The sequence below is a fragment of the Colletotrichum tamarilloi genome (assembly GCF_030869305.1).
Source record: "Colletotrichum tamarilloi strain Tom-12 chromosome Unknown Scaffold_74.1, whole genome shotgun sequence".
NCBI lineage: Eukaryota > Fungi > Ascomycota > Sordariomycetes > Glomerellales > Glomerellaceae > Colletotrichum > Colletotrichum tamarilloi.
This window is the reverse complement of record NW_026849457.1, coordinates 31,315-47,826: the sequence shown is the minus strand read 5'-3', so window position 1 is coordinate 47,826 and position 16,512 is coordinate 31,315. Positions and strand designations below refer to the sequence as shown.

The following is a 16,512-nucleotide window of genomic DNA, read 5'->3' as shown; positions in this document are numbered from 1 at the left end:
GATTAGCATGTAAACCGATATATCTAGAGGCTTGGAGTAAGATATCAGTTGGAATCACTCGCGCGGGAACCGCCCTGAAGTACTATCAACTAAGTGTTTCTCCGATAGCAGCTCGTTGGCTTTAGGAGGGAAGCAAATGCTTTCGAGCTGCCATCCGGGTGAAGAGAAGACAGGTAGATACCCTGAGAGCAAGAGATGCAGAGATTGAACCCTCGCTGGTCGTCGAAAAGCTTATCCTGACCATCGTTCGGAGATACACTTGGGCACAAACAGTAGCAAAGGTCTTGAATAGCGTCTGCAGCCCTTCAGGCGAATTAACACATGGAATTTAGTTATCCAATGAGCCAGACCCTCAATAAACCCCCGGAATAATAGTCCACTTCTTCCCAACCTTTTCCTCCCCAAACTGCCCAACATACCACCGCCTCCCGCTCCTCGCCCTCGGAAACATGACAAAGATCTCATTCAAAAAGAACGCCCTTCCGGGTACGCTCCACCCGCTCGCCATCCAGAACCCAAACCACTCCACCCACTCGCAAAAGTAATGCGGGTACAGCATATACCGAAACAGCATCGTGTCAGGCAGCCGATAATGCTTATCCACGCCCCTTGCCATATCCATATTACCCTCCAGCTTCTGTTGCTTCGCAATCTTGGCCTGGCGCCGCTGCTCCGTCCTGCGGATCTCGCGCAGCTCCTCGTCGTGGAAGTAGTTCAGCGTCAAGCCGACGTAGAAGACGGCAATGCCCGCGGCAAACTGCGCGATGCCGCCGCGGCCGAGGGCAGAGTCCCATGCTGAGGCTGTGGTAGGGCCGTAGGCGGCGAGGTAGCTTCCCAGGCATGTCGCATTCATGAGTTGGAAGAGGACGGCCGAAGAGGCAACGACGACGTGGATTGGGGACATTGAGGGTTGGAGAATCGGAAATAGGACGGCACGGTAGGCGTAGTGGATGGTCTGTAGTGGCGCCCAATTATCAGTCGACGTAGATCTAGTAGTGGGCAATCAGGGCGAGGGAGGGGGGAGCATACGAATAACCCAGCGAGCACCTTATTCTGCCACGGCAGATCGTCAATGCCGACCTGTCGCGGCAGGGTGTTCATGATGTACAACAACGTCGTGACGCCCGGAACCTCCATCAGGAACCATGCCAGGCGGCCGGGGATGTTGAGGCGGCTCGTGACCGAGGTCTTGCCCATGCCGTACCAATTGATGACATACTGCAGAGAGCCGAACTATACAAACATCGAAAAGTCAGCAAAGGTTAGCCACGATTGTTGTGACCAAATGGCTCAAGGGAGTTGTTGTTGCATACCACAGGCCAGGAAAGCTGCCACACAGTAGTGATAGTCTGCCAGTTCTCCCGCGTCGGCGGGAGCCACCCCTCAATCAGGGGCATTTTCAGTTCCTTCTCGACTGGTAAAGGACGATCCAATTGCAGAGAAATAGAGGAAATAGAGTAGCAGAGAGTAGAATGAGTCAAGGAAATACAGAAGAACAAGGTATTGTAGCGTGGTGCGCTTTCCCTCCTTCCCAAGCTTCCCACCGTTGATTGTAGGTATGTGGAAAGTGCGACACAAAATCAATGACATCAAGCAGCTTGGGTGGAATTGGCGGCGGGAGCTCCGGGTCTTGGGCCTGCGACGCGTTGAAGCCACGGCTTGCCAGACCGCTTTCCCCATTTGCCTTAGCAATTGGTGGGGTTGCAAGAGCTGCTCTGCAAATCGGGGAGGTTCCTGAGCATCCTGTACAGCTACCCCTTGCAGCCTCCACCACAGCTTCAGGAACATGTCAAAAACTACGGAGTAGAAGTCCCTTAATTATTTGTTGACTTATTTCACAAGAATATTTAGAGATCCCAACATAAGCTGTAGGGCCATGATTCTTCTTCCATTCATCAGCTATCGATCCTATAAAGCCACTATTTCCAACGCCGCCCGCTGAGAGGAAATGTTTGTACAGCAAAAAGCTTTGTCAACTCTGCCTGTCAGAGTCGAAGTCTGTCCATGCTCTGCGCAAGAATTCAAATGACACGAAAACGCCGCAATCATAAAAAGCACCGGAGCTTCTTCTGCTCACATTACGATGCAATCCCTTTCCCTCCCACCTTGCGAACTTCCTACAACGCCGCCGGGTCCCAGCACGCGCCCGCGACCACCGCCCATACCTGGCCGCGAGGGCGACAGCGGGAATGACGGTCCAGCACCCCCGTTGCCTTGTCTATTGACAGGACTGCTCGCATGATGGTGAGGGTGCCCAGGAGGTGGTTCATACTTGGCAGCCGCCTGCGCCTGCTCATACGTCGGCGGGGCATCATCCATGCCTTCGTCAGCCGGCCGATTCACGCCTTGTCGACGAGCAGGAACTGTCGGCGGAACCAGTGGTCGCACCAGCTGCGGCGGTTGCCCAGGCTGCCGACCCGACGTGGGCGGTACTGCAGCACTGCTCACGTTAGTGCTAGAGTTCCGACGGCTACCGCGAGAAGCAGTCGAGTTGCCATTGCTGTTGCTGCGTGCACCGGTGCCGGTTCGGGCAGCCTGCCTGTCGGCTGCACGTCTAGTCGTGGGCCCTTGTTGCAATCTGGCCTGCTGCTCGATATACTGCTCGCTAAGCTGACTCTCGCGCCGGCGAGCCGACTGCTCTGCCCGATGGCGTTGTTCTTCCTCTTCCTGTAACTGAAGCGCGAGGGCAAGATCTCGATCCTCCTGCTCATGATTGGGCGACAGGGGCATCTCGTCACCTTGCGCCGGAGCCTCGAGATGCTTGTTGCGGCCGCGGCCGGGCACAGTAGTCCAGCCCCCTTCATTGGCACTACTCGTGTCGATTCTCGGTCGGTTATGGGCATTGTTCCTCGAAGTAGGTTGTCCCCTGGAGTTCCCTTGCGGTTGCTCCCCGCCCACGATCCTGAAATCGCCAGAATAGTATTCCGTGCGTTCGCCATTCACGTCGGCTAGGGATTCCCAAACAATTTCGTCGTGTGTGGCGTAGCCTGCGTCGGTGACGAGGACCAGGAGTTGCTGTGTAGCAGGGTGCCTGTAGAGTGTTGAAAAGTGATCGTTTCTAAACAGAATGGCAAAAGAGCCGGGCTTCATGGCCTTTGTGATGACCTCGAGTCCAGATGGCGTTAACTGTGTGGCTGAAGTCTCCAGAAACGCCTTGATCGACTGTATGTCTGAGTATACCAGCTCCTCCTCTTCCGTCAGTTCCCCCAACCTTTCCTGCAGCTCCTCGTCTCGGAACAGGAGCGTCTGCACGTCTTCAAAAGAGGCGGCCTGGCGCTCAAAAGCAGGGTAAGCCGGATCATTCTTAGTGGGCAGCCACCCGTGGATAAGCGGAATAGCAAAAGCAGCATAGAGCGCCATCTCTCTAGTGTCTTCGAAGGTTCCAGGAATCAAGTCGTCGCGTTCGGTCGGGTGTAAATGAGTCAAGGAAGTGCGCTTAAAGGCCTTGATGATTTCAGGCGTGGGAACGAAACGTGGATTCACGTTCATTCCTGTGTGAAGACCCTTCAAAAAGGCATACAACTGAGATACATCAGGCAAAGCTTCTTGTGTTCGCCTCATCAGCTCATCGACGACCGCGTCCAGTAAGTACCCGAGACTGATTTGCTCTCGAGAGCGCAGGACTTCTATCAAGGCCGTTTCTGATAGAGACGATGGAGTTGTAAGTGTAAGCGCGTTGACCAAGGCAAGAAGAGGGCAAGGGCCATTAGCATTCTGTACGAGGATGGGCGAAACTCGCGGGTTCTGATCCGCGCTGTGATCGTGCCAACGGACGTTCTTGATCTGGTATGTTTCGGCCTTGCCGTCTACAGGGCGTGGGGGTTGGCGCGGAGGTTGCTCTTCGTCGTCGTTCCGCGGAGGCAATGCTGGCGCTACCTTGTCGTCGGAGACCTGATCGGGCCTGTCGTGCGTTTGATTCGGCATTTGCGATCTGCCCGGCGGAGGGCCAGCGGGCGGCTCGACGTCGATGAGATTCCAATCATCCATAGGCCCGTCTTCGACTGTAGGAGGAGGGATAACGGAAGCGGGGGCGGGGGCCTTTCCCTTGCCCTTGTTCTGTCCGCCTTCGTCGTCCCAGGCATTCTGGTCTGCAACTGCATCGTTGGGAATGGAGGCTACAGGTAATTCCAGTGGTTTCTTGCTCTGATTCTCCGGCAAGTCGTCCCATGCCGGTGAGGTAGGTTCTGAGGGGAGCGATAGCAGTGCTGGAGAGGTCGAAATAGCGGGCAATTTTGGCTCCTGCGTTGCAGCCCATGCATCGCGCTCAGACTCTCCGCTATTTTGAGTACGCAAAGACTGCTGGGCGCTGGCGGCGGCAGCTCTCTGAGCATGCTGGTCGAGGGCAGGTTGCCATGGATTATTACTGATCTCGCCGGTGCTCATCTGCGAGAGCGGCTGCGCCGGAGGCATCGTCGGGGTCCCGTTGGTGGGCGGTGATGTTGGATTTGAGTCGTCGCGGACTTCCTTGCGCTTGAACGGGTTTGTGTCGGACCGTGAAGGTGGCGCTCCTGGCCGTAATACCAATGGGATCTCGTTGGACTCGCTTCTTGTCTCGCTGGCGATTTGAGGTTGGTGGCCGTCAACGTCATTCCATACTCCGTTGGTCATCCCGGGGGCCTGTGCCGTGACCCCGCCGGGCTTCAGAGATTCGGGAACGTCTTGGGGTATTGATTGTTGGTTCAGAGCTGCAGCGCCCCTTTGCTGAGGAGCATCGTCCCAAACACTGTCTACGTCGGAAGGAGAATCGGTTGCGCTCCAAAGCTCTTTCCGCATGTCTTCAACCCGCGGGACAGCAGCGTTGGTGTCGAGGGAGGTCTCGTTGGGGACGGGCTTGCGGGTAACCATGTCGACGAGGGTCCCGAGGTCTCGGACTTGGGTGGTTGTAACGGAATGAATTCGTGAGAGCGGCTGTCGTTCGTCGCAAGAAAATAGAAGCAACGCGAAATCAGAATATCTTCGATTTAGGCGAAATTCTGCGGCTGGGAGAGCTGCAGGTGTGGTCGAGGGTGTTCGGCGAGCGGCTAGGCGTGAACGAGGGCGTAGGTGAAGGTGAGATTGAAGCTCCAGTGGGTGTCGTCATTCGTAGTGGGCTGTGAATAGAAACCTCTCAATTATTGCACTGGAAGCGATCAGCAGCCAACAAGAGACAATCGACCAACGGCAATACCGGAACCGTTTGGCAGAATGGGTAATCAAACGGCAGGCTCTTGAAGCCCGGTGTATCCCGAACGCTGTGAAATACAGGCTGCCGAAAAGGATGAAGCCAAATGTCTGGAGGTTGCAGGAAAGAGAGTCTGAGGAACCTTGGAACGGAACTTGCTGGGAAGCCAAAAGAGCACCTCAATGGGAGCCAAGACTAGCCTGCAGCAGCTGCGGCGGCAACGAGCAAGCAGTGGCCCTGACAAGGTACCTGTGCTAGTGCAGACACTGGACGAATACACCAGGAGCATCACTGCACTGTATTCGTACACCTCAGCAGCCGTCGTAACGGAGAAAGCCCACGCAACCCGTCGGGACGCAAGCACACGGCGCAACGCTCGCGGATTGCGGGCGGGCACGCACATGGAAGTGGCGGTGCGCCTTACACTTTCAGGTTTCGCTCCTTCCAAAATCCCCCACCACCACCTCCTCCCAAGTTTGAGGTACCTTAACTGGAGAGGTACTCCGTAAAGGTAGGTAGGTACTTCTACTCGTATTTGGGAACGTGCTGCTGACTTGACGTCTTTTTTCGTCCCGGATCCCCCATCTGTTCTAGAGACTCTTCCCGCCAACCTCTTCCCCAGCACTGCACCTCGACGTTTAGAACTAGGACCCGACAATTTCATCTCGCACATCACTTGACTAGATGGAAGGGATGCCAAAGGAACTGCGCAAGAGTTGGGACAAACGCTTCTCAGCACCTACCACTGCTGCCTCGAATCCCTGATACTGGGTTTTCAGCAAGGCATGGACCTCAACAACACCATCCGCCTTGCTTCACCACCAACTCCGTACCATCGCCTCTCCGCTGCGGCACGACCAAGTGGGCCCCTGGACGCAGACCCGGCGCGGCACAAGCACCTCGAGTTACGCGGACAGGGTACCGCAGCTGCCACCAGAAGCTCTCCCGCAGTCTGTAGAGCGCTGAAGGCATGGTGAGAAGACATACACCTGCGGCAAAGAGCCAGCGGCAATTCCACCATGCTCGTTGACTGGCCCTGGCAAGACTTCGCCCCGTGGGAATATCCTTGGATACCTCCTCGAGTCGCTTACCGACTACACAAAGCGGAATCGCCAGGCAACAGCATACATGCAGGAATCATATGAGACCTACCTATTACAACATAGCAAAGCATTGCAGCTCGCATAGGGCCAAAATGTCACGGGCCAATGGCCACCATCATTGGAAGATAAGACAAACCACAATTCGTACACATGGGGATTCTTTAGCGGACATAGCAAATTTCGGTACACGCATGGTGACGACGACAATGGCCATGAACCATTCGCAGCTGTCCTCGATACTTTCACGTCAATCAGTACAAAACTATCGGGTAAGATGGCACAGCCTGTCGCCGAAAGCTTGCGCGTCCACTCGATCAGCACGCGCGCAGTACACCGCCAGCCACCCGCCTGCTGTCTGATGCTCAGTGAACGACATTGCGATACCGAGATACGACTGGGCAGCAAATGAAAGAGCCGTCCTCGTCGATCCATACCTACATCTACAGCTTGACGCAGACGGCCGAGACCAGATTGAATCAATCATCATGGAACATCCAGAGACAACAGGTGGAAAATAGAAAAAAGCAAGAAACGGTACCCTTGAAAAGAAGTGCCCGCGCCGTTACCCAGTGGGGTAGAGTTGTGGCGTCCACAGCTTCAGCCACACACCAGACGGTACGTACTCCCGACTCCCATGGGTGCTCCCCGCGCAATGACGCAGCCCGCCGTCCGGTGCTCCGTGCCCGTGACTCTAACGGACAGGGACAGACCCCGCCTCTCCGTCCAACACCAACGCCTCCGCCGTCTAGCTGCGTGAGTGCCCACGATGCCTTAACAGCCAGCTGTTAGTTGGTGACGCCTCACCAGTTAGTGTCAAAGCTATGTTCGCTCGGAGGCTTGTATACGCGCATACAGCCCACCCACAGTTCACACAACCCTCAGCCCTTTTTGCAACTCGTCAAGGCCCGAGCCTCCGTTTCAAGACGGGGTCAAAGACGGGGGACACGCCGGCTGCTACCACAAGGCCTTATGGCCCATGGGAGTCGCCGACGCTGTACGTCCAGCTTTGGGAACCTCCTTACCGAGGTTTCCTACCATTGACGAGGCAGGCCACGGCAGGCGTACATGAGAGGAGACCCCCCCCCCCCCCCTTCGAAGCATGAATCTCGTTCGGAGCATTATGGGTGGCTTTACTAACATTAAGGCCATCGTTTAAGCCTGTGAACCTTGTTCCGGGAATCAATGTCGCTCGATTTTATCTCGATTTCCGATCTCACCTCCACCCTACGTCCACTCTTTCCCTCGGCACTGCATCTCTCTCGAACATGCCCCGTAGAGCCCGTTCGTGGCCGCATGGGACGGTTTGACGCTAGATGAGGAGAGTTTTAACGCATCTGCCTCCTTTTGCTTACTCGGACACGCCAAATTGCAAAGTTCTTTCATTGACACCTTTCCATCCTTCCATTATGCTTGGCATCAATTCATCTCTTACTCTTACTCGTATACATCAAGATGAGCCTCACGGTATCAACTAGAAATGCTCTCTCTTGAGTAGTGTCCCGACTTGGGGTTGCAAAGAGTTTTTAATCAACAGAGGCCTCGATATAACAGTGTGAACTTTAAACAAACCTTTTCCCACTTTGAGTCCTGTACAAAGTAATGGTCTTCCTCTCATTTCAACCCTTGATAACCGGGCATATCCCGACAATTGCCCTCCTCTCCAGCGCCTGGAGCCCAGCATGCTCCCCATGGCTGTCAGGACTAGAGACTTGCGAGGCCCAGGAGTCACGAGACCAACTTTGCCCTGCTCCGAGTCCGGGGTCGAAAGATTGTGACCAATTAGCTAGCCCTACCTACTTTTTCGGGTATTTTCCTCTCGGAAAGCAAGGCACAAGTCTGAGGTGTCGCTCTCGGAGCAGTCGATGACCCGGCGGGCCGGAAGGATAGGGATAGGTTGGAAGACGGCGGGCGGCATCAATCACGACGGCAGTCGATCCATTCCCAAAGTATTCCCGTGGCATCCACAGACCTTTCACGTTCTAGGGGTACATATCTATAGTGAGATCTTGGATTTGGGATGTGAGATTATTCGGCACACTTGTCTCTCACGTTTCTCCGCCGATGGCGTCGTTATATGAGTAAAGCTAAGCAACCACGTAGATCATTCTGTCAATGTAGGCATTATCAGAGGTGGCGCCTTCTATATCTCGTGAAGATACGCTCTGCCCTTCTTGTGGGTACATCGCAGATGCCCATAGGTAACGTCCCGGCGGTCCGGCTCCGGGAGACATTAACCTTTGAGGCGTGCAGAACTTACTACTGACGCCGCTTTGTGCCGAGATCTCTTCTCCGGAATCAACGGCAGCACGGTCAGCTGTCAAAGTATCATAAAGAAGAGATCGCTAACGGGAGCTCTGGTGGCGGATTTGTAGAAGGGGTTTTAAGAGAATCAAACCATCCAACTCAAGTCATGCCGCTTGCTATACTGAGACCTCGTGAGAAGAGCTTTGTCGCGATAGTCCTGACATGCGATGATCCAAGAGACCAACTAAGGCTTGCACAGCTACACAGCACGATATTTGATTATACCAGCGAGAGAGTGTTGTCAAAGGAAAACGGAGGGGGGTGGGAAACAAGCTCGATAATTGTCCTCGATCTCTAACGAAGGTAGAGATATGAGATATTTCGGGCGCAATAGTGACTCTCGGGAATTGATCAATCAATCACCTCAACTCGCTCGGGACATCTTGCTCTCCCAAGAGGGTCTAGCAGCAAATGAAATCGCGTTTCCCTTCGCTTCCGTCGTCGTCGTGAAAGATGCATGAAACGGCAGTAGCTTCTTCTTACTATGCGGTCCCCAAATGACACTGCTATAGCACTGGCGCACGACTAAGTTCTGGAGAAAGCATCCAAATTTCATTAGCCCGCTATATTTCCTCAAGGCTCTGGATCTTGCCTTGGATTTGATGAGACAGACAAAGAGAAAAAACGCGCACGTCTGGGCTCCGACTCTCAGCTCAAATTGTACATTATGTCGCCCACTGTAATATCTGAATGAAACAACTCTGGATTGCCCTTCTATAGAGGTATCTCTTCATCTCACAGTATGTTTCTGGCAGTATTTTGCTAAAGATTAGGTAGGTTAGGTATCTGAGAACCCGAAACAAGTTACTCATTTATAGTACCCAGTACATCATCAACATAACCACCCCAAAAAGATGCAAGTCCCACAGCAAAACAAGCCGGTGGCTTCAAACCAACTGCATTTCTCACTTCAAACAAAATTTGACCTGGCCTCTCAGCCAGAATCACCAGAACACGAAATCAGTGCAAAACAAAACAGAACAGATGCAAAAGAATAGTTCTCAACCGAACATATGGACTCTAACCACTGAAGAACTCCCCGAGGTGGGCTCGAACCACCAACCTCCAGATTAACAGTCTGACGCGCTAGCCAATTGTGCCATCGGGGATAGTTGAGAAGGGAAGCTTGCTGGAGCTCCTGGTTGAGGGTCCCGCGATGTTGTGGGGATTAAGAAACAAGTCGAGCATATCGTGTGAATCTGTGGGCAGCAAAGGGCCGACGCCGACCGACATAGGCGAAGTTTGGGGTTGTGGATCACTGCGAGAAAGGGACCTCCACTTCAGCAAGGTGCGGGACAGGCCAGACATGGGTTGAAGAAAAGAGAGGCAGTAATCATGATAGTCCGGGTAATATGTCGATTCTTGATCTGCGATGGGAGGGTGAGAGGGTGAGAGACAAAAAGGCATCGCAGGGCGTGAAGAGGGGAAGGAATATATGAAAAGAACACTGCATCTGCATCGCAAAGGACGACAGAAGGACGAAGAAGGGGACCAAAGGCAGAAAGAAAATGCCCGACGCGGAGTTTCCCAACAATGCTATGAATCTCAAAGAGTTCTCCCCAGAAAACGCCAAACGGAGAAAAAGTGAAGCGGGCGCGTCTCTCAACTTCTCCGAGCTCCCTTTCCATTTCATACAAAGCCTTTGCCTCCTCCCCCACCTCTCTCATCCGCTCTATTCCTCTTAAAGATGTAATCACCAGACAGACAGATCCCCCCAAACGCATTAATTACCTGCCCACACGGAACGTCTCCAGCCTCTTACACGAAGGCATCTCAAACTCGTCCGCCCTGCGCATCTTATCCGGGTCCTGGAAGAACCACCCGCTCGCCGCATCGTACATCCTCTGCCTCGCCATCATCTCATTCTCGCACTCGAACCGCAGCGTCCTGACCAGGTTGTTCTCCGCCGTCTGGTCCAGCTGGCTGAGCTTCCCCTTGGAAAACGACTCAACCTCCTTGGGGTTAACAAAATACTTGACGTTAAGCTTGGGCGTCGTCCGCCCCAGCGTGTAGGCGCCCTTGGGGTTGTCGTAGACGATGCTCGGCGTCGCGGGGCCGCCACCGCTAAAGAGGCTGGAGATGAGCGGGAAGACAAAGAGAAGCAGGATCGGGAGCAGGCCCATGAGCGTCGAGAGCCCGCCTCCTTCTTGCTCCGTCGCCTCGCGCGGTCTCCTCCGCGGCCGCGCTCCGCCGAACTGGTGTACCCTGAAACCCGGACCGCCGCCAAAGTTGAACACGAACTGAGGTCCCGTATCGAAACCTGCGCGCCATCATTAGCTTCATCGCCCAGTCTCTCGAAATGGTTTCATTCTTACCTCCGCCTCCGAAAGGTCCACCACCAAACCCACCACCGCCAAAGAAGCGCTGGAACATCTCCTCAGGCGTCATCTCCTCCATCCCACCACCACCGCCGCCACCACCACCCCCTCCCCCTCCGCCGCCTTGCCGCCTACCAAATCCACTAAACGGGTTCTGCGCCTGTGCCTGCCCAAATCTCGAATCGGGGTCCGTACCGAACCGGTCAAACTTTTCGCGCTTCTCCTTGTCACCCAGCACGCTAAACGCGCGGCTGACCATCTTGAAGGCCTCGTCGGCGTGCTCGTGGCCGTTCTTGTCCGGGTGGGTCAGGAGCGACTGCTTGCGGTACGCCTTCTTGATCTCGCTCTCCGTCACCGTCGTCTTCACCTCCTCGAGGCCGAGGATGTCGTAAAAGGCCGTCGGCGAGCATTTCCGGATCCGCAGGACGGCGGCTTTTTGGTCGACCGTGTAGGCGCGGGCCTGGTTACCCTGGTTGTGCTCGCGGTTGCGGGCGCCGCCGCCTGAGTCGGCGCCCGAGGCTGTTGCGCTCGGCATGGTTTGGTGTGTATGTGTGTTTGTGTTTTCTTTTTTTTTTTGGTGTGGTGATGTGGTTGCCGGGGCAAGATCGAGGAATCGTCTATCGGATGGTCGGAATCAAGTTAATGATTGCGATTGACGGTATTGCGTATAAAAGCACACAGAGTGTGTGCGGGTTGGATCGAGACTCCTTGCGGCCGTGGGTGCGCGCAGTCGTTGGAGGATGCGATGTTGCGTTGGTGGGTTTTGCCAATCTGGCAAGATAGGCGATGCAAGGCTAAGAGCCCACGTTACTGATGCGATGCTCCCCCGCACCAGGTGCAGCAAATAGCTCGCTGACTCGGGGCTCTGTCGTCAATGAGCCCGGAAAGCGGCGAACAATCTTGTGTGTTCGCCGGAGGGAATCGTGTGACTATCTTGCGAAAGCGAAAGAAATGTAGGCAAAGTCGCGAGAGTTCCAGCCAACATGGGGGGAACAAGACACTGTACCAAGTTCCAATCCACTCGATGGAGGTCGAAATTGAGAGACTCGCCCGACGCCCCGGAACCACGGACCAGCTGATTGGGTATGCGGCTCGGCTGACTCATCCGAGCAGGGTCTCTTCTTATCGATAACATATGTCACTAATACGGGAATGAGCTAAGGTACCTACCTACCTCGAGGTAAGGTCCCTGCTGCGACTCCAAAAAATCAGTGACGATATCCTTTCCTCGCTCCAACAGCGAAATCAACCCAGTCTTGCGGTCGCCAAAATCCCAAATCCTCCAGCGACAATGGCAGCCGACAACGGCCTCTCAGACACGGAAGACGTCAAGTCATCAATCTTTAGCAAAATCCACGACTATGGCAGTACGCACCACCTCCCCTCTATTCCAACTGCCCCAAAACCAATTCCATTCATCTTGCCCCCCACTAACACTCTCCAGCAAACCCCCTCCCGCCCGCAATCCACGCGATCCTAATCGGCGCCCTCCACGGCCGGCCCCTCAAGATCCTCCCGGCCTCCTTCGCGCCCGCCCTCCTCTTCAGCAGCTACGTCAATCTCGCCGGCTTCCCCACAGACAGCGCGGGCTTCACCTGCGCCCTCTCGGGCCTCTACGCCCTCCTCGCCCTGCGCCGCCGCCAACCTCTGCGAAGCAAGTTCACCGCCCGCGGCCTCGTCCGCGGCACCGCCATCGGTATGGGCTTTGCCAACTCTGCTGCCGGCGCGTGGGTGTACGCCAATGGCGATCGGAAGAAGGATGAGGTGGAGAGGAAAGAGAGGAATCGCTGGGGCGGGGAGTCATGAGATAGGGAGAGAAGGGCGGAGAAGACAAAAGTTTTGAGAGATGCCAGGCGGAGAGAAAAGACTCGAGGGGGGCCATGTTCAGGGAAACATGAGGCATGATGTTCTTCCATCTGGTCTCTGCCGTGGGAGTGCTGCCACTCCCCTGAGAGGTGGTGCGCGGTCTTGGCTCGGCTCGGGTTGTCTGAAGAAACTCAAGATGCCAAGCCAACGTAGACATTAATAGTATCGACTGTAAGGAATATTGTACGATTATAGGGGAAGTCTGTTAGGATAATGATATACGTCGAGTCATGAGACGAAACGTCGTTACGCGAAACAGTAGCGTCTGGGGATGGATCGACATACACACATACCATGATCTCGATAAGCGCTTGGGGGAATCAATGCTTGCACACGAAAATAGCAAGCGTGGAGATGGAGAAACGGGCACTTTAAGGGTAGACCAAATTTTTGGAATAGTATGTACACGAATCTCGACAATGTAGAAATCAGCTACGTTGACTTGAGTCGATTGCGTTTGCAGAAAGGTCATAACCTCCCCAAATAGTCAACTGTCCAAACTACCCTAACAAGATAGTAATACTCTACAACAAAAAAGCAAAGGAAAAAGCCTGTACTTGATGAAATGCCATTGTCGATGACTTCCCAAGTCTCGAGTTAACGCCAAAAGGAGACATCTCAGCTCTTGATGAGTCCCCAGTATTCTGTCTATCCATACAAAGAAAAATTGAAGGAAGCCGGTCCAACCCAGGCAGTCTATGCTGCATCTTTGAGGGCGGTAGTCCCAATGTACCAAACTTTTTGTGTCCTTATTCTTCTGCTCCCTCTCATGTACTTCGACTCATCTCGTCGATCTTCCTCTCACCGGTGCCGTGACAGCCTTCTCCCCTGTCTTTCATCATCGCTGTGTAGTCTTCTTCTGTCTTTGTGTATGGTATCGTCGCTGGGTAACAGTCTCCAGTCTACTTCTAGAGTGCTGTACCATGTTGCGCTGCGCTCCACCAAGTTCAGACTTCGGCCAAGATCCGCCCAATGCCAAGCATCGTGCAGAAATGCCAGAGTCTGTAACACCCGCGACAGGGACGATTACTTCACTTCTTTGACGCGTCTGGCTGTCGTCTGCATTCTATGCCCCGAGATGAACCAGACGAAGACGACAAAGACAGTGAATAGGGTCACTCTCATAAAGTGTCGAATGCGAAACCGCATGTTCGCTTCGTGGACAAACAGGTTGGAAAGATCCGAGAGATCAAAGTCGGTGAGATACTTAACGTCGCAGTCTCTGATCTTGGGCTCAGCGTATGCCCGGTACTCATCAACAATAGTGTTGAGCTCCCAGCCCGTCACCTTGCGAACCACGCCAACGACACAGCCAGTGCGATGCTATAGTCATGTTAGTGGGCGAACGATACCAAGACTGTCTGGTGTTGTAGACATACCTTGCCATGGTTGCAGTGAATGAGGAGGGGGTGGTGCTCTCGGTTCAGAACAAGCCGCAAGATTGACTTCATTGTGCGAATGGGAATGGCCTCCTTCTTGGTACCCTTCATGTTAAAGACATGGTGACGAATACCGTTGCTTGACATGAAAGCAGTGTAAGGCTCATCGACGTCGTCTTTTTGGACAAGGGTACTAAGAGCTATGTTAGAAACGGCCGCTGGCGAGAATCGGAACCTGTAGTGACTTACACAATTGATTTGAGACCAAGATTGCGGATGAAGCCAAAGTCTTCAGGCTTGGGATAGCTGCTTCGATAGACTCCGGGGACAACAACGCCAAAGTTAATTGGTCGTCCATCAATTGGCAAGACTCGCTCAATATCAGGCGACATAGTAGGGCCCAGAGGCGATTTCGCCTGGTCGTTGACTTTGAGGAGTCCATCCTCACGCCTGGCCAATGTCTTCTCTCCAATAATGGCGGCCGTTTGGGAATCGTCTTCGATCGCTTTCATGATCTGCTTCTGTAAAGAACCTTCTAGTGTAGAGTCGGAGCCAGCTACGGACTCGCGCGATCCTTGCCGCGAAGGGCCCTTGATTTGGTACTTGTCGGCCATCTCAACAGGGACGGGATCGTCTTGCTTGGAGTTGCGTCTCGCGGGGTGGTAGGTAGGATGCTCTGCGGGATGACCGCCTTCGTCTTCGAGGAACTGTCTCGCACTTCGTTTGGAGACCACGGCACCAGCCATGGTATGGGGTAATGGTGTAAGTCGTGGGTGGAGTGATCGTGGAGTGAGCTTGATCGCGTGACTGTTCACGGGTGTTGCAGTACTTGTGTCTTCTGGGGTTCGTGGGTAGTAAAGTTCAGGGTTTCGGAGAAAGGTTAGGAAAGGGTAAGTGGTCGTGTGAGCGAAGCGGTACGTGTTGTCGGTTGGTATTTATTTTTTGAGGAGTGTTGAAAAGCGTGCAATGATGTTTTTCCTCCCGTGGGACAAGAGGCAATGTTGAAAGATGTCCCTTTGCGTGTCTCTAAAGAGCACAGGCAGAAACCTGACGGGCGGCAAGTTGGAAATTGAGGTCCATCTTGTCGTGAATCGGGGGTAAGGTGGTCTTGTTGGTGTTGTCGCAGGCGTAGGCGACGGTTCGTTCTCGCAAGATCTCGGTGACGAATTTGGAAATCCCAGTTGTGCAGGCGAGAGAGACAAATGAAGAGTGTTTGGGGGGTTGTTTAGATAGTTGATTGGTATTGGTTGTAGAAGTGAGGCAGAGGTAGAAAGAGGAAAAGGACCCTGGGTGCGCGCGGGAGGAGCGGGTTAGTAAATGAGCATCGTAATGTGTGGGATGGGTTGAATGAATGGTCAGCGGTGTGGTGCGTGAGGTGGGTGGGACGTGGGTGCGGTGGAGGAGCGGGTTAGTAAATGAGCATCGTAATGTGTGGGATGGGTTGAATGAATGGTCAGCGGTGTGGTGCGTGAGGTGGGTGGGACGTGGGTGCGGTGGAGGAGGCTGAAGTACACCCATGCATTGGCTTTGGTGATAAGGTACCTCTGAGCCTGCCTGCCCTGACTGACCGCGCAAGGAACCCAAAGGTGAATGACGGGGAAGGCCTGCTGCTACGTACCTTTTTCTTCTCTGCTGGCGTACGAATAGCTTGGCTTTTGGTCGAAATGCTTGGCCAAGACGAGACGAAGTGAAGTGAGTAGAAAGATCTGCCTTGGGGGTTGTCTCAGGTTCAAGGCCCAAGTATTGGTTTAAATTTTAGGAAGGGGGAGAGGGGAAGGCAGAGGCAGAGGCAGACGGAGAGAGGAAGAAAAAGATTGATTTTGATGGGTGACGGCCAGAGACCTGAACGGACTTAGAAGGCGGAGGTCGGAGACAGTCTCGATAATGGAGAACCAGGAAGGCACGAAGGGGAGACGAAAAAAAAAGGAGGAGGGGTGGGGTGGTGGCATCACAAAATTTGGGGAAGGGACGTATGTACTCCGTACCTGTCGTACCTTACTTCCACCGGCACAGAGGTACATGAATACTTCTGGAGGTTCACTCTCAGACTGGACTCTCTGAAGTTTTTGCTGGAGACAGTGAGGGACAAGAAAATTCAAAGGGAAAATGCAATGCTTCCAAGGTGACGAGTGTGTACTCCGTAGTGGGCTGGACCCGGCCAATGCAGACCTCAGGCCAGCGAGAGGCTAGGAAGGGCGAGGACTCGGCTGACCATGTATCTCTCCCCCAAAGTCCACGCTGGAGATACAAGAGATGGGAGTGTGGGGGACGCAGCAAGGGTACGCTCACTAAACCACAAACAAACAAGGTGCGACTCTGGGCCACTCTGCCACTGGAGTTTGAGCCGAGCTGACTTTGTAAGCTTTGGAGCCGCAGACCCG

General features: G+C 54.0%; 7 protein-coding genes across 7 annotated transcripts; 2 read left to right on the top strand and 5 right to left on the bottom strand.

Annotated features, from left to right (window-relative positions):
• Window positions 1-352: 352 nt before the first annotated feature.
• CTAM01_12273 (3-oxo-5-alpha-steroid 4-dehydrogenase) lies at window positions 353-1,397 on the bottom strand (the record flags this gene model as incomplete). Its single annotated transcript, XM_060528280.1, has 3 exons — window positions 353-955; window positions 1,030-1,233; window positions 1,314-1,397. The coding sequence occupies 3 exons, from the start codon at window positions 1,395-1,397 to the stop codon at window positions 353-355; spliced, it is 891 nt and encodes a 296-aa protein (XP_060377049.1).
• Window positions 1,398-2,073: 676 nt separating this feature from the next.
• On the bottom strand, window positions 2,074-4,845 carry CTAM01_12272 (uncharacterized protein; the record flags this gene model as incomplete). The annotated part of the gene is made up of 1 exon (XM_060528279.1): window positions 2,074-4,845. The coding sequence occupies one exon, from the start codon at window positions 4,843-4,845 to the stop codon at window positions 2,074-2,076; it is 2,772 nt and encodes a 923-aa protein (XP_060377048.1).
• Window positions 4,846-5,343: 498 nt separating this feature from the next.
• On the top strand, window positions 5,344-6,138 carry CTAM01_12271 (uncharacterized protein; the record flags this gene model as incomplete). Its single annotated transcript, XM_060528278.1, has 2 exons — window positions 5,344-5,574; window positions 5,941-6,138. The coding sequence occupies 2 exons, from the start codon at window positions 5,344-5,346 to the stop codon at window positions 6,136-6,138; spliced, it is 429 nt and encodes a 142-aa protein (XP_060377047.1).
• A 4,157-nt stretch (window positions 6,139-10,295) lies between these two features.
• CTAM01_12270 (DnaJ domain-containing protein) lies at window positions 10,296-11,421 on the bottom strand (the record flags this gene model as incomplete). Its single annotated transcript, XM_060528277.1, has 2 exons — window positions 10,296-10,828; window positions 10,884-11,421. The coding sequence occupies 2 exons, from the start codon at window positions 11,419-11,421 to the stop codon at window positions 10,296-10,298; spliced, it is 1,071 nt and encodes a 356-aa protein (XP_060377046.1).
• A 756-nt stretch (window positions 11,422-12,177) lies between these two features.
• CTAM01_12269 (uncharacterized protein) lies at window positions 12,178-12,692 on the top strand (the record flags this gene model as incomplete). Its single annotated transcript, XM_060528276.1, has 2 exons — window positions 12,178-12,253; window positions 12,331-12,692. The coding sequence occupies 2 exons, from the start codon at window positions 12,178-12,180 to the stop codon at window positions 12,690-12,692; spliced, it is 438 nt and encodes a 145-aa protein (XP_060377045.1).
• A 1,086-nt stretch (window positions 12,693-13,778) lies between these two features.
• CTAM01_12268 (tyrosine phosphatase) lies at window positions 13,779-14,877 on the bottom strand (the record flags this gene model as incomplete). The annotated part of the gene is made up of 3 exons (XM_060528275.1): window positions 13,779-14,075; window positions 14,132-14,324; window positions 14,381-14,877. 3 exons carry the CDS (start codon window positions 14,875-14,877, stop codon window positions 13,779-13,781), a joined length of 987 nt encoding a protein of 328 aa, XP_060377044.1.
• A 189-nt stretch (window positions 14,878-15,066) lies between these two features.
• CTAM01_12267 (uncharacterized protein) lies at window positions 15,067-15,426 on the bottom strand (the record flags this gene model as incomplete). Its single annotated transcript, XM_060528274.1, has 1 exon — window positions 15,067-15,426. A coding segment is annotated over one exon (360 nt), but the record flags the coding sequence as incomplete, so codon positions are not given.
• Between the last annotated feature and the right edge of the window lie 1,086 nt (window positions 15,427-16,512).